At 41.0% G+C, this 26722-nt stretch overlaps 1 protein-coding gene across 6 annotated transcripts; it reads left to right on the forward strand.

Moving 5' to 3' along the window:
* Positions 1 to 42: 42 nt before the first annotated feature.
* On the forward strand, positions 43 to 25801 carry CILK1 (ciliogenesis associated kinase 1). Of its 6 annotated transcripts, none has more exons than XM_032682106.1 (14): positions 43 to 494; positions 4645 to 4903; positions 6831 to 6885; positions 8394 to 8515; positions 10526 to 10605; positions 12648 to 12780; positions 13207 to 13378; positions 13931 to 14098; positions 16418 to 16714; positions 17755 to 17945; positions 18479 to 18633; positions 19780 to 19908; positions 21616 to 21729; positions 22171 to 25801. In XM_032682106.1, exons 2-14 carry the CDS (start codon positions 4803 to 4805, stop codon positions 22323 to 22325), a joined length of 1872 nt encoding a protein of 623 aa, XP_032537997.1. In that variant the 5' UTR covers positions 43 to 494; positions 4645 to 4802; the 3' UTR covers positions 22326 to 25801. The 6 variants fall into 6 exon arrangements, with proteins under 6 accessions (XP_032537997.1, XP_032537998.1, XP_032537995.1 ...); XM_032682107.1 differs by having other exon boundaries at positions 4724 to 4903; XM_032682104.1 differs by lacking the exon at positions 43 to 494 and adding an exon at positions 2376 to 2500.
* Positions 25802 to 26722: the final 921 nt, after the last annotated feature.

Below are 26722 nucleotides of genomic sequence, written 5' to 3' on the forward strand. Positions count from 1 at the left end.
GGGGAAGGAAGGACGGCGGAGCAGAGTCTGCCGGGAGCTGTAGTCCCGCGGGCGGCGATCCCGGCAGGCGGGATCCCAGGGGCGGGAGCCGAGGGAAGGCGGTGATGTCTGGGAACCGCGATTTCCGCCGTGACCGCGGTCAGGCCAGGGCCCTGTCACAGGCGGATTATCGACAGGGTAACGAGCGAGTGCTCAGTGCCGCCGTGGAGAAAACAGTGGTGCCGAGGCCTTTGAATCTCGTGGCCCCTGCCCTTTGCCCGTCCAGCCCTGTGAGCACAGTTACCACCTGGTGTCAGCACACGCCTCGTCAGGTTTTCTAAAATAGGACTAAACCTATTTTTCTTAAAGCGCATTTTTCTTAAAGTCTTTTTGTTCTAGAAGAAAACCATGTGTATGGGTCTTTATGTAGGACCTGTGAACCTCTGTGCTTATCAGCTGCCCTGAGTGTTTTCAGGAGGAGGAGGTAGAAGTGTGTGTCTGCTCTGGAGGGGCAGGTGAGCACTCGGGTTCCTTCGGGCAGCGGGAGCAGGGAACGGGGATGCAAAGGCTGTGGGAGCTGGCACCAGCAGTGGGTTTCAGATCCAGGTGCCTGTAGAGCTGCTCTGCGGAGAAGAGAGTGTGAGGGGCGGGGGAGCTGCCTGACAGGCCAGTGCCGATCCCTGGCTGCGTGGGTGGGGGAGGGTGGGCAGCTGGGGGCACTGGGTGCTACTGTCACGATGGCAGGCCCTGTGTGAACAGATGAGATGGCACAGCAACACCACTTGAGGTTTTGAGATGGGGTGATCAAGGCTACAACTGGTTATCATTAGTGCTGCTGCTTGTTTGAGGTTGTAGTCAAAGCTGCTTTTCTCCTGCCTTGGTGTGCCTCTTCTTAGATATTAGGTATTAGATATTAGAAAAAATCCTTTACTATGAGGGTGGTGAGGCACAGAGAAGCTGTGGATGCTCCATCCCTGGAAGTGTTCAAGACCAGGTTGTATGTGGGTCTGAGCAACCTGGTCTAGTGGAAGGTGTCCCCTGCAGGCGGGTTGGAAAGAGATTATCTTTAAGGTCCTTTCCAACCCAAATCATTCTTTTGGGAATGAAGAAACTCTGCCTCTAAAAACAGAAAAATAATGTCCTACAGCTGTCACTGGTTGGATGCTAATACATGGTTGTGCACGTGGGATGTAACAGGGGTGGCTTAAAACAGAAATCTCTTGTAAGTAAGTGTACACTGGTCCTCCGGGCTTCTCTGAGAGTCATGCCTGTCTGTAGGAGAGAACTTAACTCTCTTTCTTATTATTTATTCATGTAAATGTAAAGACTAGCCTCTGATTAGATGGAGGGGTTAGGGGAGCAGCATCCAGAGCTTTGTTTTTCCCCACATCTTTTTTAACAAATTGTCGAATGTTGTGCTCCTGAATTACAGTGCCAGCTGACCCTTGTCTTTGCAAACCCTGGGAAAGAACTGCATGCTTTACTTGTAAAAACTAAATGAAGTGTAAAAAGAAGATAAGACTTGCCGAATCACTATTACAGTCAGTTCTGATAACCAAGTGCTTGAGGCCAATTTTTTGTTCCTTGTTTCCCTTTTTCTGCCCCCCTTCCACTATGTCTCAGGCTGACCCTGTCAGAGCCAGGGAGACCTGCTGGTGCTCAGGTGAGGAAGACTCAGGCCCTCCAGCAGCACTTAAATTGTTGATATTCTTCCCATTTGTTCACAATCTGGTATTTCTGTGTTCCAGTTTTGTTATTTAAGCTTCTCTCAGGGATGTCAGAGAGGCTGGTCATCAGCATGGGGATTTTGTTTGTCTGAGTTTTGTTTTCACAGAATCACAGAATTGTTAGGGTTGGAAGGGACCTCTGGAGATCATCCAGACCAACCCCACTGTGAAGGCAAGGATCACCTAGAGCAGGTGACACAGGAACGTGTCCAGATGGGTTTTGAATGTTTCCAGAGGCGGAGACTCCACGACCTCCCTGGGCAGCCTGTTCCAATGCTCTGCCACTCTCAGTGCAAAGTTCTTCCTTATGTTGAGGTGAAACTTCCTGTATTTTAGTTTATGGCCATTGCTCCTCGTCCTGTCGCTGGGCAGCACTGGCACCGTCCTCTTGGCACCCCCTTTTGAGATATTTATATGCATTAAAGAGACCCCCTCCAAGTCTTGGCTTCTCCAGATAAATCAGGTCCAGCTCCCGCAGTCTCTCCTCGTAAGAGAGATGCTCCAGAGATGTTTTGGTTTGCTTGTTGTTATTTAATTTCGTTAAAACCCAGCTCAGCGCCCCCTCTGCGCGGGGCCCGGCCCGGCAGTCGTGAGGCGCTGTCCCCCCGCGGGGAGCCCCGCCGGGCGGGGGCCGGGCCGGGCCGGGGGCGCGGGGGCCGGGCCGGGGCCGCGCCATGGGCCGAGCGAGGGCCGCCCTGGGCCGCAGCTGCTCCGCGGAGCGGCGGGGCCGCGGCGCCGCCATTCGGGGCCTCTCCGCAGACCAGGCTGGGCCGCAGCAGGGAGACGCGTCCGCGGTGAGTCCCGCCGGGCACGGGCATGGCGGGGCCGGGGACCCGCATTCCCGCATGGCGAGGGACGGGAGCGGGGGATCGGGCGCCGCCGCAGCGCGGAGGGGGGGCCGGAGCCGAGACTGGGCCGGAGCCACCGCTCGCCTTCCGTCATCGCGCGTCTGCCTCCGGGCTGATGCCGCCCGCGGCTCCCGCCTGCGTGTGCAGCTCATGTGGCACCCCCAGAGCTCTCTCTAACAAACACGGCAGCCGCTGGGACCGCACCGATGGACACCCGCGGCTTTGAGCCGCGCCTTTCTCTGTGCATCCTGCTCGAGCCGCGCCTATTTCTGTGCATCCTGCTAGTAACGCCTTCGGGTTATTGCCAGAGCACAGGACAAGTTTAAAAAGACACATGATGATTGTTTACTGTTTGTGTTTCTCAGCTGTGGCAGAGTGAGACAGTTTCGCTTTCAGTTCTCGGTGCTTTAGCCCTTCAAACAGGAGTGGATGCTTATTTAAAGGGTACTTTAACGAAATCATAAGTTTGAATTGTACATAGAGTCAGAAAGAGGTCTCGATACATTGAATTAGGCTTGCTGCTAAAGGGGCTTTGCTGGCTGATTTCTGCGGGGAAGAAAGTTGAGGTACAGCCTGAACACGGTGTTACAATATGGTGAAAATAAGGGTTTTTACATTTTACTCTTTAGTATCAACACACTCCAAGATATTTTTGCAGTTTATATCCTGTAATGATGTGAATTTGCATAGATTGTAGTTCTAGACCGGAATCTAGACTAGATTATACATGTCGTAGCTGTGCAAACTGTGTGTTAGAGATTCGTTCCCTTCACAGTGATTTCAGTGCAACAACTTTGCTATTAAGCTCAACAAGAAATGGTGATGATTCAGTTAACCAAAGAAGACTTTTGTGAATTTTTTCCCCTGTATCAGTATTAGTGAGGCTAATAGGCTTAGAAGACTGAAAACAAAGGATGTTCACATCATCTTGCATCTACAGGATTGTGGCTCCGTACTAATGTCAGTTAAGAATTCCAGTAACATAATCCTATTACTTTTAAAATCATAATGTGGCTTTGTGAAATAAGGCAAAATGGAGGAGAGATATAAGACTACTACAAAAAAAATTGTGAAAACGTACTTAAAATACAGTTTAGAGAAGGCAGAAGTCACCAGCCATGAATATTGCTGCCTTCTTAGAGATGGAGAAAAAGAGAATGCAGGGACAAAACCCTCATTGCAGGGGAATTCTTTTTTATTCTAAATGTGTGGTTAATTTACATAGAATAGATGGCATTTGTTCTAAACTGTAGTATAGGAAATATCAGCCACAGTTACATTAAACGAGGAGGAGAGAAGCTGTGGATACCCTCTCCCTGGAAGGGTTCAAGGCCAGGCTGAATGGGGCTTTGAACAACTAGGATACTGGAAGGTGTCCCTGCCCATGGCAGGGGTGTTGGAACTAGATGATCTTTTAAAGTCCCATCTGACTCAAACTCTTCTATGTTTTTTTTGGTTCATGAAATGCCAGGATAAGAAATCCAATAGATAATCTGATGTAACCACTACTTCTACAGACTGATTCAGATGTAGGGCTACTGGAGTGAAATACATTTGGTCTTACCTGACATGAATATAATATTCTTCCTCTGAACACTTTCTTTAAGGGAATACATATGTCTGGACCCTCTAGCATAGGATCTTATGGAAAGTCAGGAAATTGGTTAAACTGCTGGCAGTAAGACTTGTGAGATGGTGACTTACATGTCTGATAGTTTGTCTAGAACAGAGTCCCTCTTATCTTATTGTAAAGCTTGTTCTTTTTTTTTTTTTCAATAGCAGACTATTTTCTCCAAGCTGTGAGACTTTATCCTCTGCTTTTAGTAATAGTGCTCACATTAGGGCTGCCTACAAGCTTGCTGTAAAGTACCTTTAGTGCCTTAGTACCATACGTACCTTAGTACCATAAGGCTGGCTTTGGGGAACACACCTCGTTATGTCAAGGTGCTGGCTGGCCTTTTCTGGTGAGAAACCATGGCGAGTGTTTGTGTATAGCTAACAAGAACTGTCTCTTGGAGGAGGGTGGAGTCTGCGAACAAGCAATCTTGGAAGGGTACAGAAATCAAATGGATTATGTTCTGTGCTTTCAGACCAAAGGCTAAGTCTTGAAAACATGATCCCTGCAACTGTTCACACTGTCCTGAGTCCTCTATATTTATGCTGCCACAGAAAGAACTGGTTACAGTCGAAGGAGAAACACAAGAAACACTAAGGACTGAAATGCAGTTGCAGCTAAAGTATCCTCATCATGAATAGGTACACAACTATCAGACAGCTTGGTGATGGGACCTACGGCTCTGTCCTCCTAGGGAGAAGCATTGAATCTGGAGAGCTAATAGCCATTAAAAAGTAAGTATTTTCATACGTTACTTAACTGTGGATAGTCCAGGTTTTTCCTTTCTAGGTCCACATCAACTTGGTCTTGCTGGATCAAGTACTTCACATTTCAGTGCAGCTTTTGTATATGGAGTTGTATTGGGGCAGCATGCAAAACTCAAGTTCCTTGAATCCTCCAAAGCCCCAGCAGAAGACAAAGAGGGTGAGATATATAGGCTCATAATAGTGCTCTGCTACTATGTGCAGCCAAACATGTATTTTGTATATTATTTACAGTATTCTGCAATGCTACTTTGGAATATGCAGCCTCTTTGCTGCTGCTTATGTGAATCATACATTTCATGGTTTAATTTTCAAAGTAATGTTAATACTGCAATGATAATGAACACAATGGATCTCATTGTCCATTATCTGTATCGTTATATCCTATTACATCTGTTCATCTTAAGATTTTCTTGAACTTCCTTGAGAAATTAATTTAATTTTCTCTGCTGCTTCAGCAGGGACCCTAGTTTGTAAATGGCTTATTTGTCCTAGCTGTGGTAAGAGACAGCTGTAAAGAATTGCAGGCACCTTCCTGAAATACCGACCGCGACCCAGAGTCATACTTATCGAAAGAGCTTTCATTACAATGCTGTTTTGTATGAACAGTCAATAGCTGGCTTTATCAACTTTTCTAAATCCTCTGTATTAAGAGTATTTTTCCTGTATCAAACCTTGTCAGAGGCACCTTTCGTTTTCATTTTGCAATGTGGGAGATTCTCAGAAAATTCAGAACAAACCAGAAGATGGTATTCTGTTAGTTTACGTGTTAATGCCAGGCCATTGTTAAGAACAGAAGTGGACTGGTGGCTGAACACACAAGATAGTAATTGCAGAAACACTGCTTAACAAAAAAATAATTCAGACTCCTTCATGACATGAAGGGCTTGTAGTTCTTAAACTATTCTAAGAACTGATTTAAAACTGGAAACTTGCTACAATATTAAGTAATACTGAATTATTTGTAAACCTGGAAAAGACTCAAAGGATGCCTAACTCCATCTGAAATCCACATTCTAAGCAGTTGAATATTTTTCTAAGTTTTAATCTGAGCTCTTCTGTGTGTGTATGTGTGAACCTTTCTCCTGCTGGTCCTAAAGTGTAGATTTTCATTTAAAAGAACTAAGTCGTAATAAAAATGTGTATGAACAGACAAGACCATACGTTACACGCAAATCGTATGTTCAGAGTTATATTCTGTCTTAGGAGAAAGCAAATCTGCCACACAGTTTGTTTCTGTTAGAGCAGAATTGCTTATAAGCTTGAAAGGGAAGGCAGAATTTGAAAAGCAGTCCGGATGATAGATGCACCTTGCAAGGGAGGGAAAAACATGGGGAGCAGTGGACACAGAAAATACACAGAAAATACACAGGAAATACAGCTTAGAGGGGAAAGGTATTAAAATTACAGAGAAAATCAAAATATAGAGAAGAGGAGCAAGGAGAGTATGATAAAATTGGAGACCCACTGAAGTGGTTGGATCTTCATCTGATTTGTTTCAAAACTGTCCTTTGAGTTGTTCGTAACTGTTGAAACTAACCTCATTCTTTTTGCAGTCAGACTCTACTCCACTACATTGTATACTGGAAAGAAAAATAGCATGCCCTGACTTGTCAAAGGCTCTCAATTATTTTCAGCAAGCTATATAGATATAGATATATACATACAGAAAAAGGCAATCCTCTGTAATAGTAATTACTATTCAAGTGTAATTCTATTTGAGTGTGTATTCTAGTAATTCTATTCAAGCGTACCTTGTGAAGTTTTTTGACAAAGGAGCTAACACCTTATACTTTGATGGAAGAACTGAATTATTAAGATGTAGTGAGACTTACAGGTCTAAGACAAGCTGATGTTGACTGTGCGTTAATTGTTATTTTCTCCTTTGCTATTGTAGAATGAAGAGAAAGTTTTATTCCTGGGAGGAATGCATGAACCTTCGAGAGGTTAAGGTACTTGTTTCTTTCAGTGGTTGATTTCAAATTACATGATCCTTGTAACATTTTGGGATAACATCAAATTCTTCCTGTTTATCAAAAACTCTCCCCAACATAAGCTGTGGCGTCTGATTCCTGAGTCTGCATTTGAATGGAATGTCTTTAAGTCTTATAAAAATGCTTATTAAATTTCTGTAGTTCTACAGAAAATCATTTGGTTGTGGAGAGCTGCCTCCTCCTTGCAGTGAGCAGTGTGTGAGTGCGAGCGTTCCTGTCACAACACCAGGAGCTGACTGGTGTTTGTTTTGCAGAGCTTGAGAACACATGCCCTTTTCACAGCATTAACTTTTGTACATGCAGTTGTTTTTCTATAGTTGGCTTGAGGGCAGACATTTAACATGAAATTCTGATGCCAGCAAAACTTTAGGGGTATGTTCTAAGGACTTCCTTAATTTCTAGTCCACTGTTGAAAACATGCAGAAAACTTAGGTCACTTTTCTTACAGTACCACGTATTGGTACTGTGTTGCTGCAGCAAAAATGAATGTTGAATACACTGAAAATCTAAAAAGAAGGGAGAATGAAGATCCACATTTGCTAGTTTTGGCTTGAGTAGAGTTAATTTTCTTCATAGCAGCTTGTATGGGTCTGTGTTTTGGATTTGTGACCAAAACACTCTTGGCAACACGTGTATGTTTTAGTTATTGCTGAGCAGTGATTGCACAACCTCAGGCTTTCTCTGCTTTTCATGCTTTCATGCCAGCAAGTAGGCTGAAGGTAGGCAAAAGGGTGGGAGGGGATACAACCAGGACACTTGAACCCAACCGACCAAAGGGACATCCCATGTGCCATTGTGCTCAGCAACAAAAGCTGGGGGAAGGAGAAGAGGGAAACGTTCAGAGTGATGCTGTTTGATTTCCCAAGTCACCGTTACACACGATGGAGCCCTGCTCTCCTGGATGTGGCTGAGCCCCTGCCTGCCCATGGCAAGCAGTGAATTAATTCCTTATTTTGCTTTGCTTGCATGCTCAGCTTTTGCTTTACCTATTACACTGTCTATCTCAACCCGTGAGTTGTCTCACTTTCTGCCCTTCCTATTATCTTCCCCATCCCATTTGGGGTGATGAAAAAGTTCAGCTGCCCACTAGGGTTAATCAATAATACCAAGGAGGACTTTCCAAGGGTTGTATTTAGTCTTGATTCTAACCTGGCTATTGCCAGTGCAGGTGCAAGGAGAGTGTTAATTCTGCCAGTAGGAAGTTACTTACAGAGAAAATGCAATTGTTTTGGTGCCTGCAGTGATACCAGATAGCTGGCTTTTGAATGACCAGAGCATTAAATTAATATGCAGACTGTATATGTATCTGTAATACTTGTAGATCTGGTTCTTGTTCTCAGAGCTGTCTGGTTATTTAAAATATTGAAGAGTTTTTGAAGTCAATTCTTCTGCATCAGTGAAATAACGTGGGGGTTTTTTTGTCATTAGATTAAGACCCCTGTAAAATCCTGTTTGTCTTTTTTTAGTCTTTGAAGAAATTAAACCACGCCAATGTAGTAAAGCTGAAAGAAGTTATCAGGGAAAATGATCATCTGTATTTTGTGTTTGAATACATGAAGGAAAATCTTTATCAGTTGATGAAAGAAAGGTAGGTAGCAGCATCACCCATTCCTGATATATTACTTGTGTAATGTACTTTTAGCGCCCTTTTTACTGTTGAAAGGACTTTGGATCATTTGTTGAGGGTTAGATCACTATGACTTGAAGCTGCATGCTGCAGTAGGAGCTGTGGCTGTCACCTTTGAGCATATCCCATCCAGTTTAATGAGAGTTTCCAATGTCTCTTCCCAGATTAGCCTGGCAGGTAAGTAGGGTGCTCTTTTGAGAGTTAGGAACTGTGGGCTTTTAACAGCCCTCACACTGAGGAAGCATTGAACCTAGAACTTCTGATTTCTACATAGGTACTCCAACCATGCTTTTTCTGTAAGAGAGTGGTTTCACCACCTTTCTTCTATGGCTTCCTCAAATAAAATTAATAAATGTAAAGAGGTTGAAAAAGTAATCCAGAGGGATCAAATTTTGGATTTTCCTTGCAATTTAAGCTGACATGTCCACAGACAGCCCGTTTCATTTGTCAGCATTCTGAATAAAATCTAGCTTTTTTGTATTTGCTGGAGGATTAATAAAGTCTTAATTCTAGCCTTTGGGCCATGATAACATCCTCCAGAGGATAACTGGGGGCAAAACAGTTCCCTGTTTTGACTTATTCTCTGAGGAGGGCATTTTCTCTCTATGGACCATAATTATCAGCCTGGTAGATGACAGTGATCTTCCTTGATTTAACAAAGTAAGGTTATTGTTGTAACATATCTCTGTGAATATTGCATAAAATACTTTTTTAAGCATAGAAATACCTACTATGCATGCACAGGTGTAGAACAACTTGAATAAAATTAGGTTGTATATGGATGCTAATTTTTAATTATATGATATAATGAACTTTGAGGAAATAGTTCAAGTGTTTAACAGAGAAACCAATTATCTTTAGGAATTTCTTAGAAGTGCTTGATATCCTGTCTCCTTCTGAAAACAAAAAGGGCAGATGTTTCAGAAAGTGCGCTCTGCATAATATTCTCTACAGTTTAGCTAGGGCTTGGACTTGTTAGACGTTGTATAACTCAAAGCTTTAGGGATGTGATTTATTTGCTTAATTCTTAGTTAAATTGCCAGACTAATTCTTAGTCTTGCTTGAAGGGACTGTAGAGGATGTAAGACTTTCTGCTGTAATTAAAAAAGAAGGGCAAATATGAAAATCTCTAGTAGCTGATCTTGCTTCTGAAATATGTGATAGTCAGGTTTTATTTGAGAGAAACCGAGCTCAGGAAATTGAATAAGGCTCAGGCTGTCTTCTTCATTTACTGTTAGGCTTTCTGAATGAAATTGTCACTGATTTCCACCCCAGACCATCTCCATGTGCTGGTACAGAGCTCCTCATCAGTCCGTCTTACCAATTCCATCTTGGTAAGGGGTCTCGCATTAAACCGCCTGTCGTGGCTGATCTTCCCACCTGAATATTATGAGGAGAAGAGCCTCTGGTTTTCAGTGATAGCAGATGAGACTTTTTTTCTCAGATAAGAGACAGAAGTAGCAAATCAGCTATTAGATAACAACAAAGGAAAGTCAAAAGTACGTGCTGTATATGCTCTAGATGAGAGGCCGGAAGAAACTGTGCATGAAAAGCACTAAATTAACATGAATCCTTGCTGTCTTGAGGAGTGTGCCTCATGACCTGTACATGTCATGAAGTAAAATACAAGCACAAGGGTGGGCAGAGAAAGGATTGAGAGCAGCCTGGAGAAGGACTTGTGGGTGTGGGTGGATGAGACCTCAGTATGACCCTGCAATGTGTTCTTGCAGCCTAGAAAGCCAACTGCATCCTGATTTTCAGTGTACCTCATAGTCTTAACATGACACATAGTCTTAGTATAATATCATTTGGCAGTTCTGCAATATGTATAAATTCTGATGGAGAAATAAACTACATGAGAGTGCTTAAAATATATCTAACAGTTTTATTGTCATTGTTACCTTTTATCTTTGGTTCATAGCATAAGGTACTTCAATCATTAATATTTACTTCTTCCCTTTTATTCCACAGAAACAAACTGTTCCCTGAGTCTACAGTTAGGAATATTATGTATCAGATCCTGCAAGGGCTTGCATTTATCCATAAGCATGGTAGGTTATGTTTTACCTGTAAACATTTTGAATTAGAGACATATAGTGTTTATGGAAGTATTTTAATGAATACACTAACAATTAAACTATTAACTTTAGGAACAGGAATGATCAAAAGAATGGCACTATATGAGAGGTTCAGATTACTGAGAATATCTGTATTTTATAGTTGCCTGATACTTTCGTCTGGAGGTTTGCTCAGTTCCTTTTCTGTAGGTTTCTGCTTTTTCAGACTGACAGCTGGTCACTCTCAAACTCGTCTGATGTTAATGGACACATTTTGTGATAGATTTAGAGGCCCCCTGAGATTGAGAATACAGGAGAAGTTACTCTTTTCTCAAACTACAGACAGATACCAAATAAAAACACATGTTCTCTATAAGATGCACTTAAAGTAATAAAGTCTGAGTGACAAACAGCTTTTGTTGCATGGCATTCCAACTAATTTTTACAATAATGATAAAAGCTGCTGGTGTACCAGCCAGTAGTAACGAGACCCACTTTACTAATAAAAAAACCCCTGAAATGAGCACCTTATTTTATTGATAGCTTCTTCACCATGTTTTGCTGACCTCTGCAATTCTGCCTGCTAAATACACTGTAGTGTCTGTTGCTGGGCAGCTCTCTGGTTTATCAGAAGAGAGCTAACATCAGTGGCCAAAGTCCTGGAAGTGAAAGGGTTGTAGGACCAGCATTTCAGTTCTCTTGAAGAACACATTTAACTCTGTTTTGCAAAAAATTTTCAATCTAATAGCTTTTTTCACTCATTTAGTGGCACTTGGATACTCTTCTGAAACCAAACTATAAATTCCAGTCTATTCCAGTGAGATATATAATATGTAAAAATAGAAAAATACTGTGATTGATTTGCAAAAATCTAATCCATCTTTTTTAATAAATTGTCAAATGGATCACAACCTTTCAGAATACCTTTTTTGTTCACAGACCTGCTACACACTAGACTGGTATTTCTGCCAAGATGTTGCAAATCCATAGTTAAAAACATCTGTAAATGCATGGCAAGCCTGACAGGATGGTCTTGATGGTCTTGTGGCTGACAGTGTAAGAATGGGGGTCCCAAGACTCTCTCTGCCACAGTTTTAAAAAAAATCACATGAACTTTTTTTTCCTTTCCATATGTCTCTGTTCTGCTCCTGTATGGCGTAGAAATGCCTGTCAAATAAACATTTTATGTTCTTTATCTATTCAAACTCTTAAACATCCATTCATATTTGAATACACAATTGATTGCTCTTTTTACAAGTTTACCATGAATTAAATTGCCTCACAAGCATTCTGTCAGTGCATTGCATGTCTGTGCAGCGAATACAGAAGTGATTGTACTAAATGCCAAGCACAGCCTTGATTGCTCTGTCTGGTACCTTCCCTAAAGAGGCAGTAGTTCTAGCTGGCACCAGAACATCTACCTAATATCCGTAGGAAGGACGCAGCCTGCTGGTAGATCTCTACAGCAATGTGTATTCAATGCTGTCATACATTACTCTAGCAAACAAAACTTAATATAGTTATACCGGGCAATGTAGACACATCCCATGCGAATTCTCTGTAGGAGCATATTCAAAGCTGTGGGAAAAATAAGCATGTTGGAGGGTCTCTGAAGATGAGGTTGTAGAGCTCTGCTAAGGTACTACAAAGGGAGCTGTGTATAGAAAATGGTGGTCTCAGAGGCCTGCAAGAACACAAAGGACAAATTTTCCAGACTAATGGTTTTTGGTTAGAATGAAACTAACATTAAATGGTGTAAATTTTTTTATGTTAAGGAAGTGTCACTTGAAAGGGAACTGTCTTGACTGAATGCTCTGAATTGTTTTAAGATAGTCATCTTGTGTATACTGTTCTTCACAGTGTGACTGAATAACCATTGTACTGACCAGCTCTGTTGACCACATAAGACTTTGATCTCTATGTGGTGCTATTCCTGCTTCAAAGCTAAGAACTAAAGCAAAGCAATCCAGGTGGAAAATAAAGGATGTAGCAGTGGGTGACATTGCAATCACATCAATATTTCATTTGAATTTTAGGGTTCTTTCACAGAGACTTGAAACCTGAAAACTTGCTTTGCATGGGACCAGAACTTGTGAAAATAGCAGACTTCGGTTTAGCCCGAGAAATCCGATCTAGACCTCCATACACCGATTATGTATCCACAAGATGGTAAGTGCTAGTACTCACCTACATTGTGGGAACTTGCAATCAACCCTTTAAAGTAGTACAGTATTGAATTTGTGCTGATTGTAATACCACTTTTGATGCCTCCTCTTTATGAAACTTTTATTTAGGCTTGGCATAATTCGAAAAGCTTCAGTTAGTGCAAGACAGTTTACAGAGGGCAGCAGCACAGGAACAAAGAGGGAGGTGGTAAGGTAGATGAGATGCTGGGATTGCTGCATGTCAGGCAGAAGAGAGCTTACAGGAGCTTATCTAGGTCTTAATTAAAAAAAAAATAGTCATACATATAGGATAGGAGCTTTTTAAGGGATGTTTGCTCTTAACAGCAAAGAATGATGAGGTAAGTGGTTTCATGTATGTCTGTTTGAATTGCGTTGATGGGATTTGTTTCTTCTTTTCCTTCTCTTACAGGTACAGGGCTCCTGAAGTCCTTCTGAGATCCACCAGCTATAGTTCTCCAATAGATATTTGGGCTGTTGGTTGCATAATGGCAGAAGTTTACACCTTGAGGCCTCTCTTTCCGGGCGCCAGTGAAATTGATACTATATTCAAAATTTGCCAAGTCTTGGGGACGCCAAAGAAGGTAGCTAAAGTGACATTCCACACTCCAATAGTACTAGAGCTGTTCTACAATGCAGAATGGCACAGTAGCAGTAAGCATAAAAGTAATAAATTTTCCTGCTTACTGCTAATTTATGGTATTGATCTCAGATACAGTAAACTAAATTAAAACTTATTTTCTGTGTAATAAGCATTATTTAATTATGCTATAAAACCTGACATTTAGAGGAGGAGAAATAGAGCCCTGAACAAAGTCTTTAGACTGATTTCATTAGGTGGAAATTTCATTTCGTCTTGTACATTGCATATAAACCTGTGGTTTAAGAAGCTAAAAATTGGAATCATAGCAAGACTCCTGTCTCCTGATTCCATTTGCATCCTTGGCTTGGTCAGGTGTAAAGCAAGACTTACCTCTCACCAGAGGTTTGTGGTGAGGATTCCCAGTAAAATCTTCAATACAGTCTAGAGGAAGCTGTCACAGTCTATTACTGATAGGAGAATATATGCTGGTGTGCTTAAGCACTGATATTTTACAGCTGAACTTTTTCTGTGACTGGAAATCTCATTCTTCCAGAACGACTGGCCTGAAGGCTACCAACTTTCAGCTTCCATGAATTTTCGCTGGCCTCAGTGTGTACCTAACAACCTAAAAACTCTCATACCTAATGCAAGCAGTGAAGCAGTGCAGCTCATGAGAGACATGTTGCAGTGGGACCCCAAAAAGCGGCCAACAGCTAGTCAGGTTTGACTTTTTTTTTCTTTTTCTTACATGTGCATGTGATGTTTCCTTTCACTGCAAGGCACTGTATACAGACAGTCATTTAGCAGTTGCTTGGGGCTGCAGTTCTTAGAAGGGAGAAGAGCAGAAGCCAAGAACAATTTGCAAGGCAAAGGTTGGTAATTAAAAGAGAGTAATCAGCCTTTGCATGCAACTTAAGTGCTTGGGGTGTGTGCTCAATGATCAAAGGTGTGACTGCAGGATGTGTAAGTACACCTGAATTAAGTATTATCGAGTCACTGTGAATAGCAGCAGAGCGAAGGGAGGGTATATGGCTGAAGGCTCTGATGCTGTTCTTCATTGCTATTGATACATGCCGCAGAATCACAGGAATCTGATCCAACCCCCTTGCCTTAGGCAACCTGTGCCAGTGCTCAGTCACCCTCATAGTAAAAAACTGTTTCTTGATGTTCAGAGGGAGTGTCCTGTGTTTCAGTTTGTGCCTATTGTCATTGGGCACCCCTGAGAAGAGACTTGCTCCATCTTCTTTGCATCTTTGAGTTTTTGCATACTTTGATAAGATCCCTGTGAGCCTTCTCTTCTCCAGGCTGAACTGTCCCAACTCTCTCAGTCTTTCCTCATATGTGAGATGCTCAGTCCCTTAATCACCTTTGTGGCCCTTCGCTGGACTCTCTCCATTATGTCCATCTCACTCTTCTGCTGGGGAGCCCACAACTGGACACAGCACTCCAGGCACAACCTCACCTGTGCTGAGCAGAGGGGAAGGATCACCACTCTCAGCCTGCTGGCAACACTCCTGCTCATGCAGCCCAGGATACTGTTAGCCTTATTTGCAGCAAGGCCCATGTTCAACTTGGTGTCTACCAGGTCCTTTCTGCAAAGGTGCTTTCCAGGTGTTTGATTCCAGCATGTACTGGCGAATGGGATTATTCCTTCCCAGGTGCAGAACTTGGCATTTACCGTTGTTAACTTGAAGTTCCTGTCAGCCTGTTTCTCCAGCCCGTTGAAGTCCTGACAGATGGCAGCATGACCATCTTGCGTATCAGCCACTCCTCCCAGTTTTGTGTCATCAGCAGACTCGCTGAGGGTGCACTCTGTGCCACCATCAACATCATTAATGGAGGTGTTGATCGGTATTTGCCCCAGTATTCAACCTCTGGGATACACTGATACCTCCTGGCCTCCAACCAGACTTTGTTCCACTGATCACCACTCTCTGGGCTTGGCCATTCAACCAGCTTTCAGTCCACCTCACTCTGTTCATCCAGCCCCTTGTTGTCTGGATAAGGCTGGCTTTTGCTGGACACTCTCCACTCAAGTGCACTGCAGATGTGTCCCAACATCCTGTACGTAAGCATTGCCCAGGTCATCAGTATTGCACATGCACCAGATGATGGTGGTGGTGGTGGTGGTGGTAGCCACTGCTTTCAGACACCAGTACTGTTGTGGTAATAACCAACTATTGGTTATTCATCTTTTGAAAAACAGATGTGATTCTGGATACAAATCTGACTTGACTTCAATGGGACCATAGCTGAACCTTTGTGATTCAATTAGACCTTCAGTATAAATTGTAATTAAAAGCTTTAAAGCTAATTAAAGCAGTTAAAAAATGAAGTAGATTAAGAACTCTCAAAAGTAATGAAAAGCACAAAATACCATATTAAGAGCAGTAACAAATGTTTTACGATAACATGCAAATGGTGAGTAATCTGAGCTTTTAGAAGTTTTTTGTGGTGAGAGGTCTTTGGGAAGGGAAGACCTGAAACAGCAAGATAGGCAGAGATCACTTGCCTTTAATAACAACTCCTTAATTACTTGTAAGGCAGGATAAAAATATTTTTACCAACATGTCTTTTGGCTAATTTTCATAAAGGTTATGTTTATTTCACTCGATTCAGTCTTGGAACTGGGGGATGGAAGAGATGGGATGTCTCTGGGGCCATTAGAGTTTTGCTGGCTGAATCTGTCATGATGGGGTGCGTGTTTGCACATGTGCATACACACAGACATGAAGAGAAAGCACATAATGAAACATGCCTTAAGATGCCATATACCTGGTTAAGTATCTTACTTCTGCAGAACCTTTGCCTTTTGTACAAGTCCACAGAGGATTTGATAACTTGGTGTCTGTGGAAACTTTTCTAGTATTGCATCATTTTTCTGAAGTGGATTGTGCTCTCTAGAATCTGGAGCTAAGAGATGGGTCTTCTGCTGTTTTCTACCCTAGAAAAAAAGGAATCTTAATTTCAACTGAGAGATAGAACTGGGGTAAATTAAAAACTTTGGTTTTCTAAGCCTAATATTTTTATTACTTTTTAGGCACTTCGATACCCATACTTCCAGGTTGGGCATGCCCTGGGTGTTCAGGAACTGGGAAAACAAAAGGAACTGCATAATAAATCATCTCTGCATATTAAGCCTGTCCCTCCAGTACAGCCCCCACCAAAACCTCATGCCCGAATTTCATCAAGGCCTTTTCAACAAAGCCAATCTTCTCAGCACTCAGTGTACCCATATAAGAGAGACAACTCTGGGACTGAGCACAGTAACTACTTACAGGAGGACAAGTCTAACCAGGTTCTTCTGCCTGCAATTCACAATAAGGTCCCTCAGCAGGTAAAGGTCCATCTAGCATAAGATAAGCTTCCTGATATGTTGCCTGATTATTCCTAATTATGTTTCTTTTTCTGGTTCACTTTCAGCATTCTTGTACTTTTACTAAAAGGACAGTGAGTGGGAATAAAAAATAATTACAACTTTCTGCTAGAAACTGGAAGTCTGTTGACATATAAATCAGTTGCTATAAAACAAGGAAGCTGATACCTCATTTCAGAGCCATTTTATGCTTTCCTTTGTTCTAGAGTACCACTTAAAGGATGACACTATGATTTCATATGAGTAAAAAAGAAGTACAGCGTTCAAACTATTAAGGGGATTAATGCCAGAGAGAAAAGTATTGAAGTAAATAGAATTGAAATGAGGGAGGAGGCTATTGCCTTCATCCATTTAAGGCATCCAGTTTATCGACTGGGATTAATAGTCATTTTGGACTATGCTGGACATAGAAAACAGCAGATTCTTCTTTCAACATAAGAACCCTTTCTGTTGGCTGTGCGAGGAGACTGGATTCTTAAGACAGATGATGAGAGCAAATGCTGCTGAGAGATTGGCCATAAATGGGGTCTGCACTGGCCACGAGTCGCACAAGGTTGAAATGTACTGGTGAGCCTAAATGACTGAAGAGACACAAATTTGTACCTATGCTGTCCTGCAAGAGAAGTACCTTTTATAAATGTCTAGACACAGGCTTGTGGAAACCTAAATGTGCATGCAGTTTTATACTCCCAGCATGGGTCTAGAAGTAAAAATTGAGCGTAAGGGCGTTGTTTGGGGAGGTGCATATTGAAATAGAAATAGAATCGGATTTGAGACCCAAGAAATTTCTTCTTCTGTCAGTTCAAGATACTTTATTACAGGATGAAATGCAGAAGATAAGTAATAATATGGTCTACATAATGTGTTCTTAGCATGTTTAATGAAAGATGAGGATTGCATTGTTACAGCTCTACTACTGAGAAAAAAAAGTCCTCTTTGTTCCTGTCACCTGGTTTATGCTCTAAGCGCGTGGGTTTGTTTCTTTTCAATCTTTATAACAGAAAACATCTACTGGGGCTGAGAATATAAATGGTGACCTTAAACCAAAACCTAGGCGAAGATGGGGACATCTTGCTAGGACGGTGAAGAGTTCCGAAGACTGGGATGACTTGGAAGACCTTGATTTCAGCTCTTCCATCATAAGAATGGACTTGAAAAACAAGAAAAGGCAGAATGATGAAACTCTTTGTAGGTAAGGGGTTTTTTATGTCCATGTGCTATTTGGTCTTATTTCTTTAGTCTTTTCCTCTTTCTTAGTAATGTCACTCTTCATGCTTTCTATGGATCTAGAGACATATATCTGTACAATTCCATGTTCTTTTTTTTTCCCACTGAAAATGATGCCTGGTTTAAGTCTCCCCAAGTTAATCTTTGAATATATACTTTATATTTCACTTGTGGACCATTTTGACATACTCCATGCATATAAACTGTTTTGGAGGACTCCAAGCTACAGTTTCCATGGACTGTACAGAGTAGAGAAAAACCTACTGAGTGATTGATAAAAAAACTTTAAAAGCAGAATATAAGGGAACTAGAAACACAAATCTGATTTTCAGGGGCACTTGTATGGCTGAAAATATTCCCTGTTGTCTGTGTGTTTGTAGTGTAGCAAACACAGTATAAGGAGATGATTTGTGGAGATGGGATGGAGTTGAGAAGGCCAACTGTGGATAAACATGTGGTATAAAAATTGGACTAAGTGTAGCAATTTTTGAATTATAGATTTGAAAGCATTTTGGACCTGAAGCCTTTGGATGCTGTAGGCTCTGGTGCCAGTGCACGAACTTCCCATGCAACCCTTTCACGGCAGGACACTCCCACATTGCGAGTTTCTGCTGCAAAGCAACACTACTTGAGACATTCTAGGTACCTACCTGGTTAGTAAAACATACTTCTTTCTTTTTCTTCCTGTAATTCCAAGAGCAGTATGAAATGGTCATTGATACCAAATTATTCTGTTTCCCTGTAAAGGATGCAACCAGTCTTTTACACTGGAAAATAAAGTCCTGTACATTTATGTCATGAGTGTATAATAATACCATGAACAACAGGCTAATAGTGGGAATATGCTTTGCTGTAGCTTGGAGTTAAATAGAATGTAGGTCCATGTCTCTGTAGAGAAATACATGCCTGTCTTCATGATAACCTCTGCTATACTGAGACCAGCGCTGGGGTGGGATGAAGTACAGGAGGCAGACATGTCTGCCTGTAGTTAAAATGAGGTGTGTATAAGTGTATTCTTTTTTGTAATTTCTATCTATAAAGGCAGTGTTAGCTATTCATTCACTTGTTGTACTAACACTACAAAATTTAATTAAGTAAACTAGAAGGTATTGTGACTGCAAACTCAGTCTTTTTTCCTGAAACAATTGACTTTCAAATTGGCTCACTTAAGTACAGTTTTGGTAGCTAAAACTTGTTTTACTAGAGGTGATTGTAAAACACATTGATCCCAAGCTTGCTTTTCCCTTATCATAAATTGTGAGTGCATCCTTGCGTGTTACATACCCTGTTTAAATACGGGATGTATATTAAATGCAAACAATAGGTGACATATGAACCCTACTACAAACCGTTTGCACAATCAGTGGTTTCAGCAGAGACGCTAAAGAAGAGTACAGTACTATGAGAAATGGAATTGCCATTATTTGCTCTCAGGTTATCTTGTCATTAGGCTTTTATAGGAAGCATAGATTTCATTTACTTAGCAAGGTTCACCTTCTATAATTTGAGAATGTTTGTGACCTTGATGTAAGTAAGGATCCTGTCCTGGGATATAAGCAGCCATTGATGCTAGTGGAACTATTTACACTGTGATGTTTGCGGGATTAGGGCCTGTGCCTAGTCATAGCATTCCTGTATGATGAGAGGATGGGAAGCAACCCAGAGAGTTACTGAGAGGGAGGAGGTTTTGTTTAAGTTGAACTGGACATCTGCTGTAAGATTGTGCATCAGGTGGAATGAATGCAAGGCTGTGTGGCTACAGAGATTTCAGCATAATAATCTTGCATTTTTTGCAATAGGAATAAGCACAAGGAATAGCATAGTCTCCACTTCAAACAAAGAGTCTGTTCCATCTAATCCATGGCTCAGTTCTGATTTGTCTGGCAAAACTTCTGGTTTGGGAGGAAGTATTAACAGGATGAATTCAGGTAAGAAGCTGTCCTTAACACTCTGAGAAATGATAATAAGTGGTGTCTTTGAAATTCCCTACAGCTGTATTTCTAAAACACTGTTAGCTCCAAAGGTACTTGCTACCTTGTCTTTTCTTTCTGATAAAATCAGTTATGAGCACTGTTGCCTAGATTTGGAGACTCCCTGAAACTGAAACATAGTAATTTCTTTTACTGAATCCCCAGAAGTCTGTTTTGAAGTACCTCATGCATAGAAGGTTGGACAGCTTAGGTATGTTCAGCTTGAAATACTTAATCTTGCTTTCAGTTTCCCTCTTCGGTTTTCATAAGTCATATTTTCTGGCTTCCAGATTATTTTAGCCCAGCTGGTGCATAAATGACTGTCAATAGAGGAGGAAGCTGGTCTAAATCCATACACACCACTCTTGTTACATGAATAAAGCAAAGAAAATCTATGATCATATCTTTTAATTGATGTTGTTTAAAATAATGAAATAATTGTAGCTTAAAAAATTCAGAAAAAAAGCAAAACTCTTCAATTTTTCTTCTTCAGGTTTTTTGGGCATTTGGTATTTCAGGTATTTAATCACTGTTGTTTGATTTGAAGTAATTAATTTGTAGATTTTTACATTAGATTTTACCAGATATACTTAAACATGTTGATGTTTCTAGATTGTATCTGTGTATTTCTTTTCTAAACCTTTGCTTCAGGTTTTCATGTGATGTTACAGTTCTGCAGTGCCCTACTTATTTTGAAAATGTTTGGTTTAGAAAATTTGTATTGAATCTTGGCCCAAAGAAACATTTTGGGGCTTTAGAAACTCTGGTTTAAAAAAAAATAAGAAACTTAAAATTTTTGATGTAATTAAATCAAAAATTGTTCTTTAAAGATTCAAGATGGGAGGACGTTGTAAATACCTAAACTGCATGAGAACCTTTTTATAGGTAGTACATATTTCATTCCTGGCTATTATACAAATTTTGCTGCTTTTGTAGCTGCATAGGATATCGTTAGATTTTTCCCTTTTTTATTTATTACCATCATTTCCCACAATATGCTTTGCCACTGCTCTAGTACATCATAGGCATATATGCAATGGCTCTGGTCTATGCATGCTAACTTGTTTAGTGCCCCCCTCTGCTACAACTCTAGACTCTAGATTGTTGTTCCATTTTCAGTGGCTTATCCATTTGACAGGTCAGTCAAATCTATTCCTGCTCATCTCAGGGACAAGTTTTGTAGCTGGCTTTACAAATTTGGAATGTGAATCTCTACCACATTTTTAAATTGTGCTCTCACTGGGCTTCAGTAAGACTTTGTGTAGCACCAGAGCCCCATATTTCACTGCACAGAAATCAAGAGTGAATATATTCATAGGACACAGTTGGTGAAAGTCAAACAAAATAATTCTAAGTAAAATGCTAAGTTTTGAGAACTTTGAGAAACCTTGAAAAGGCTGAGATGTCAGGGAGAATTGCAATTCTCCCTGACAGGTACAATTTGTACCTGTTTTCCATTTATCTGTAATGCATTCTGATGCTGAGAGTTTCGTGAATGCAGGTACATATAGGAGCTGTGAATTTCTAGTGTCTTCAGTTAAGTTCTTGTTTTCATCAGTCCGTGATCAGGCCTGGTCTTGAACGTGACCCATCAGTGCACAGCTTTGTTGATAATGTGGGAGATCCATTGTGTTGAGCTCAGGTGTTCCTTGCCATTTCTTTCAGGACCCATAGGATCAAGCGGTCTAACTAGTGGTTATATCCCTTCGTTTCTGAAGAAGGAAGTAGGTTCTGCTGGGCAGAGGGTTCAGATAACACCAGTTGTGGATCCATCTTCTGGTGAGTATAGTACCAAAGTTCTCTTGGTCCCTTGCTCCGTAATCCATGCGGTATGTATGCAGCACTGAGCTACTTATCTTTGCTTCAACTGGAGCTATTGTTTATAACCTTGCAGAATTTCATATAGAGAAGAATGTGGTTTATTTTTATTTCATTTATTAAATAGTTGGGTTTATCTACAGCATATTTCAGGGGGACCTAGAGGTTAGTGTGAACCAACTGACTGGCACAGAATTCACTCTTGTCAAATCAGTGATGTAAATACTCCTTGTCTGCTAAGGTTTAAGGCATTGGATCCAGTACTGTCTCACATCAGCAAATTCTAATAAAAAAGGAGGCTTATTTATGAAGAAATAAGGATCTGGGCCTGCATCCAGTTGCTGCTCAGTGTGGGAGCTCTCACCGAACCTTTATCTCACATCATTTTCTTTTGTCCTTTAGATTTTGCTTCTCTGACGTCAGTCAGACCCCATCTGGGATGGCCATCCTTCAGTTCCCCCACAAAAAGCTCCCCAAGGTTAATGCCTCTCCCACCACCAGCTCAGCCGATCCACGGGCGCGTCGACTGGTCTGCGAAGTACGGCGCTCACCGGTGACTGTGGAAAAGCTCTCTGACCAGTGCATGTTGCCCATAAAATGGTGGCCAACGTGAGACAATTTGATACTGTTTTATATACCTGTACATTTAAAAGAGACAGATCTTCTATGAATGAGACATTTTGAAGCGTTGTTTTTTACTTATTGCATTAATTTGAATGCAGCCTTGTACCTTTTTGTATAAAAATGTTTTGTTATATAATTGGGTCCAGTTATTTTCATAAAACTGATACATTTTGTATATATGGCTTAGGGGATTTGGCATTTTTATACAATAAATTTTTATAATGAACTTTTAAAAAAGTAACTTTTTTTTATTAGATTGAACTTTTTTATAGAAGTGGATAAAAAAAGCAAAGTGGTGCAATATTGCAGTGGAAGAGAAGTACTGAGAAAGGGGCATTCATTAGACATTTTCTGAAGTTTATGTGCTAAATGAAGCTGTATAATTTCAGTGATGCCATGTCTCGATGCCATGCTTCTGTTGTCCTATATTCATTTGCTTCATACTGGCTAGAGGAGTGAGTGACTAACAGTCTAAACTCTCCTTTGCAGTCGCTGAGACTGCTGAAAGTCAGTGGGAGGCACTTTCTTTTTAAATTTATTTTTGCCTTTAAAAGGTTTTTGTTGGACTGCTATCCAAATTTACCAAATCTGGGGAATCTTCTTGTTTGGTGGAGGGTAAATACCATTCTGTAAATCTGTTTTCTGACACAGTGCTCTTTTTTCCTGCTTCAGAGTTGCTCCTTGGCATTGTTCACTATGAAATAGAATGTGGATCTACCCTGTTAAATTCGTTTAAATGTTCTAATCATTTCTAAGGAGAAAAATCAGATTCTGTTTCTTCTTTTTCTTTTGTTGTGAATATAAAATCTAAAGACATATTTAAGACAGTATTAACAATTATGAAACTTTTTTCAGAGGAAAAGAGTATTAGTGATACAACAGCAACAGAGTTTAAGGAAACATATCTATGCAGCTGACTTTTCACAACTGTCTTAAATCACTTTTGGGAAAAAAAAACCAAGAACAACCACCCAAAACAATCCAGTGGAAATAAGTCCATTTAAGCTTACTTAAGTTCTTACTCAGTTCTTCTTCACTACAATACATCTTCATTTACAATGTGAAGAATATGTAAGCTTCTGTAAATTAGGCCTGCAGGTTCCACAGGGAAAAATGGGACCTTACCTGGTCCTGTTAAGAAAATGTAAAATTCTGGTTGATTTCACAGAAACTGATACAGCCCTTTGAAGAGCAGTTTAATTCAGTTTATAAGAGAGTATGAGTTATATAAGGTTATAGAGAAAAGAAAATAGCCCCATAGTCTGGTTTAATTCTGCTCTGTAAAGGAGTGCCAGAGTCCAGCAGAAGATTCATTTAGATCACAGTCAGCATTTGGCTGTTTCCTGCACCTCCTTCCACAAAAGGAAGATAAACAGTTCGGTGCTGTGGGAGAACCTCTTTTGGAGCTGTGTTTTGGAGCAGCCGCCAAAGCTGAAGTATGCCGAGAAGATGCATCTTCCTACAGAAGTGTGCAGAAATTCTCATCTTTCTGAGCTCATTGTGTGAAGGCAGATTCTTTATTTATGAGACAAATCCAGCCTAAAGGGATCAGAGTAGGTACAGTTCTCAGCATCCAGCTGTTTTATGGGAACTGAACAGTTCCCGTGTCAGTGAGATCCTCTCCATGGGATCTGCCAGCACACTCAAGGGGCAGCTGCTGTGGACTGGAGACTGAGAATGCATTCTGGCCTTTTCAGTGCTTCCCATGGAGAATTCAAGGATCCCTTCCCATGGGATTTCAAGGAAACGGTACCCTGGAGTAGGGTGCTGGCTCAGTGCTATGGTGGGGGGGAACCACGGGGAGCACTAGTTACTGTTTGCTGTTAACGAGCTCAGTCCACAGTGAAACAGAGGGAGCAAAAATGTGCATGTAAGACTTGCACATGCCAAAGACATCTTATGTGTCCCTCTGTTATCTGTGCATAGCAAGTTATGCATAGCCAGTGCATAACTCCAAACCATACCTAACTGCTCCCAAAGAAGTGATGCCAATGCTTAGCAGTAAAGTAAAGCAGCCATTCAGTTTCTAAAGCATATGCTGATGGTGTCTATGGGTAAGTGGAAAGGGAAATATGTATATTTATGTTAGAACTGGAAAGATAGTTGTTTCTCTTGGTGGAAATAATATCTGTATTTATGTCTACATATAATTTAATTTATTTTATCTCTGTCTCAAGAACGAACACCCTGAACCTACCCTAAGTATCCCTAGACTTAAGTAGGCAATTTAACTAGTCTGGTCTGTACATTTATTTTCTACAAGTAGGAGAAAGAGATGAACAAGTCATGAGAACAGGCTGCTGAGGCTTGGATTCATCCTACATAAGTGTGAGCTCCTTTGTTAAGAGCTGACTCTTTAGACCTGTGGTGAGTGAGAATCATCTCAAAAGAAATCTGTCTCACCTGAGAACATACTAGTGCTCTGGAAATGCCTGTCTCTCTCCACTAAGGATGGGGACAACTCAGAGATTCAAATAACACAGGATGAATCTGTGAACTTGGCCTGTAATCTCTGAGCCTTTATCAGACCTTCAGTGATTTTTTTGAGTATAGCATTCAGGCTTTAGCCAGTCTAGCAAAAAGATTAGAAAAAGAAGTTGTACTTTTTTTATTTTGGCATATCTCCTCCTTTCCCAAGGTAAAGTCTTTATTTTTGGAAGAAAAGGTAATAATCTTGATGTTCAGCATCAATTCTGCCAGTTTTAACTTAGTGGCACAGAGAATTAGCTAAGTATAATGGCAGCACCTGTATCCTTTACTAAGCAAATTTCTACTAAATTTGGAAAAGTTCTTTCTGAGCAGGATGGAGCTGACTGAGTTTATGTATTTTATTCTGCTGTCTCAGTGTGCAATACAGATATGGAAAAGATGGAGGTCCTTGTTATACCGAAATCTGGACAAGCAGCATATCTGAGAATTTATGATATGTAACCTACTACTTTGTGCTTTAATATTTAGCAGGATCTTTATGCAAAATGTTTTTAGAATTGTATTGTTTAGGTTTTCTCAGGCTTAGGTATAATATATAATAATAATGACTGTTGGAAATAAAGGAGTCTGACAGTGGATTCATTCACCTCTGTAATCCGGATTTTCCTAAAAGTATTGTTTAAGTGCCATGATATTAGCCAAAAAACCAAACCCATGCCAGAAAACCCACTCCATGGTGTTTCTGTATCTAATATGGCTGTTTATATGAGAAGGATGTTCTATAATGTGGGGAGAAAAGTATCTACTGAAAGAATATTTTAGAACTTAACATGGAAGGAAGGGGTAGAATTGTCAAAGTGAGTGAAGAAGTAATGGTTCTTGTTTATTCAGTGTTTTTGTTCAAAAACATTCTAAATGTTTGTTTCACTCCTTCTGTGTCAAGTGTCCTGCCCAAAATAAAGTTACTCTTGAAGAAGTACTGCTGGCTTGAGTCTTACTCTTTTATTCAGTTTTTAATAAAGGCACTTCAGTTTGCCTTTTGTTTCTTTGGTTTTTAAGTTGTGTGTTGATTGATGGTTTTTTTAAAATAAACCTTCCCTGTGACGCCTTCTCCAAGGGGCACTGCAGGTTCGCTGGCCACGTGGTTTGAGTGCATGTAATTTCTGCAATATCCTTTGAGCTCCATGTAAAGCTAATTGCTTAGTCCTCGGATGTCAGCTCCTCAGAAACTACCTGCAAGGCTGCATTAAAACAGAATATGCATAACACCTTGGAAGGACAAACAGTTGGACTAGATCGTTGTGGGTCCCTTCCAAGGGAAATCTATTCTATTCTATTCTATTCCACTCTACTCTACTCTTTTCCGTTCTGTTCCATTCTGCTCTGTTTGGCTTTCAAGGCAGTAGAAGCTGAAGGCTGTTGATAATTTACAAGTGCAGTCCTTTTGTTATCTCTTTAGGTGGGCTGCAAATCAATTGAACAGGTGAAGAACTAGGTGAAAAGTGCATTTAGAAGAGTGAGGATGCTCATTTTAACTGGGGTGTGTGTGTAATGTGAGGAGCTCATGGATTCAGAGGTGACTGGGGAATTGAAGTTGGAGAAGTGCTGAATGGAAATTAAAACCCCTGAATGTGCTCACACTGCAGCAAAAGTAGGGATTATGAGCAATTTTCTGAGAGTTTGATAAAGGGGTTGGTAGCACAAAACAATGGCAAACTGCCCCATGCAGCGCCTCACTTGGATGTGTCTGCAGTCTTGGAAGCTTGACTACCCTACGTTCTCCTACAAATGGACCTTGAGCTTGTTTGGAGGTTCTAGCAGGGGAGCGCAGCTACCGTATACCCTTGACCGATGAACGGTACCGTCTCTATCGGGGAGGTCGTCCTCTTCGACCGAGCGC

This window comes from Chiroxiphia lanceolata, chromosome 3, assembly GCF_009829145.1.
Source record: "Chiroxiphia lanceolata isolate bChiLan1 chromosome 3, bChiLan1.pri, whole genome shotgun sequence".
NCBI classification, from domain to species: domain Eukaryota; kingdom Metazoa; phylum Chordata; class Aves; order Passeriformes; family Pipridae; genus Chiroxiphia; species Chiroxiphia lanceolata.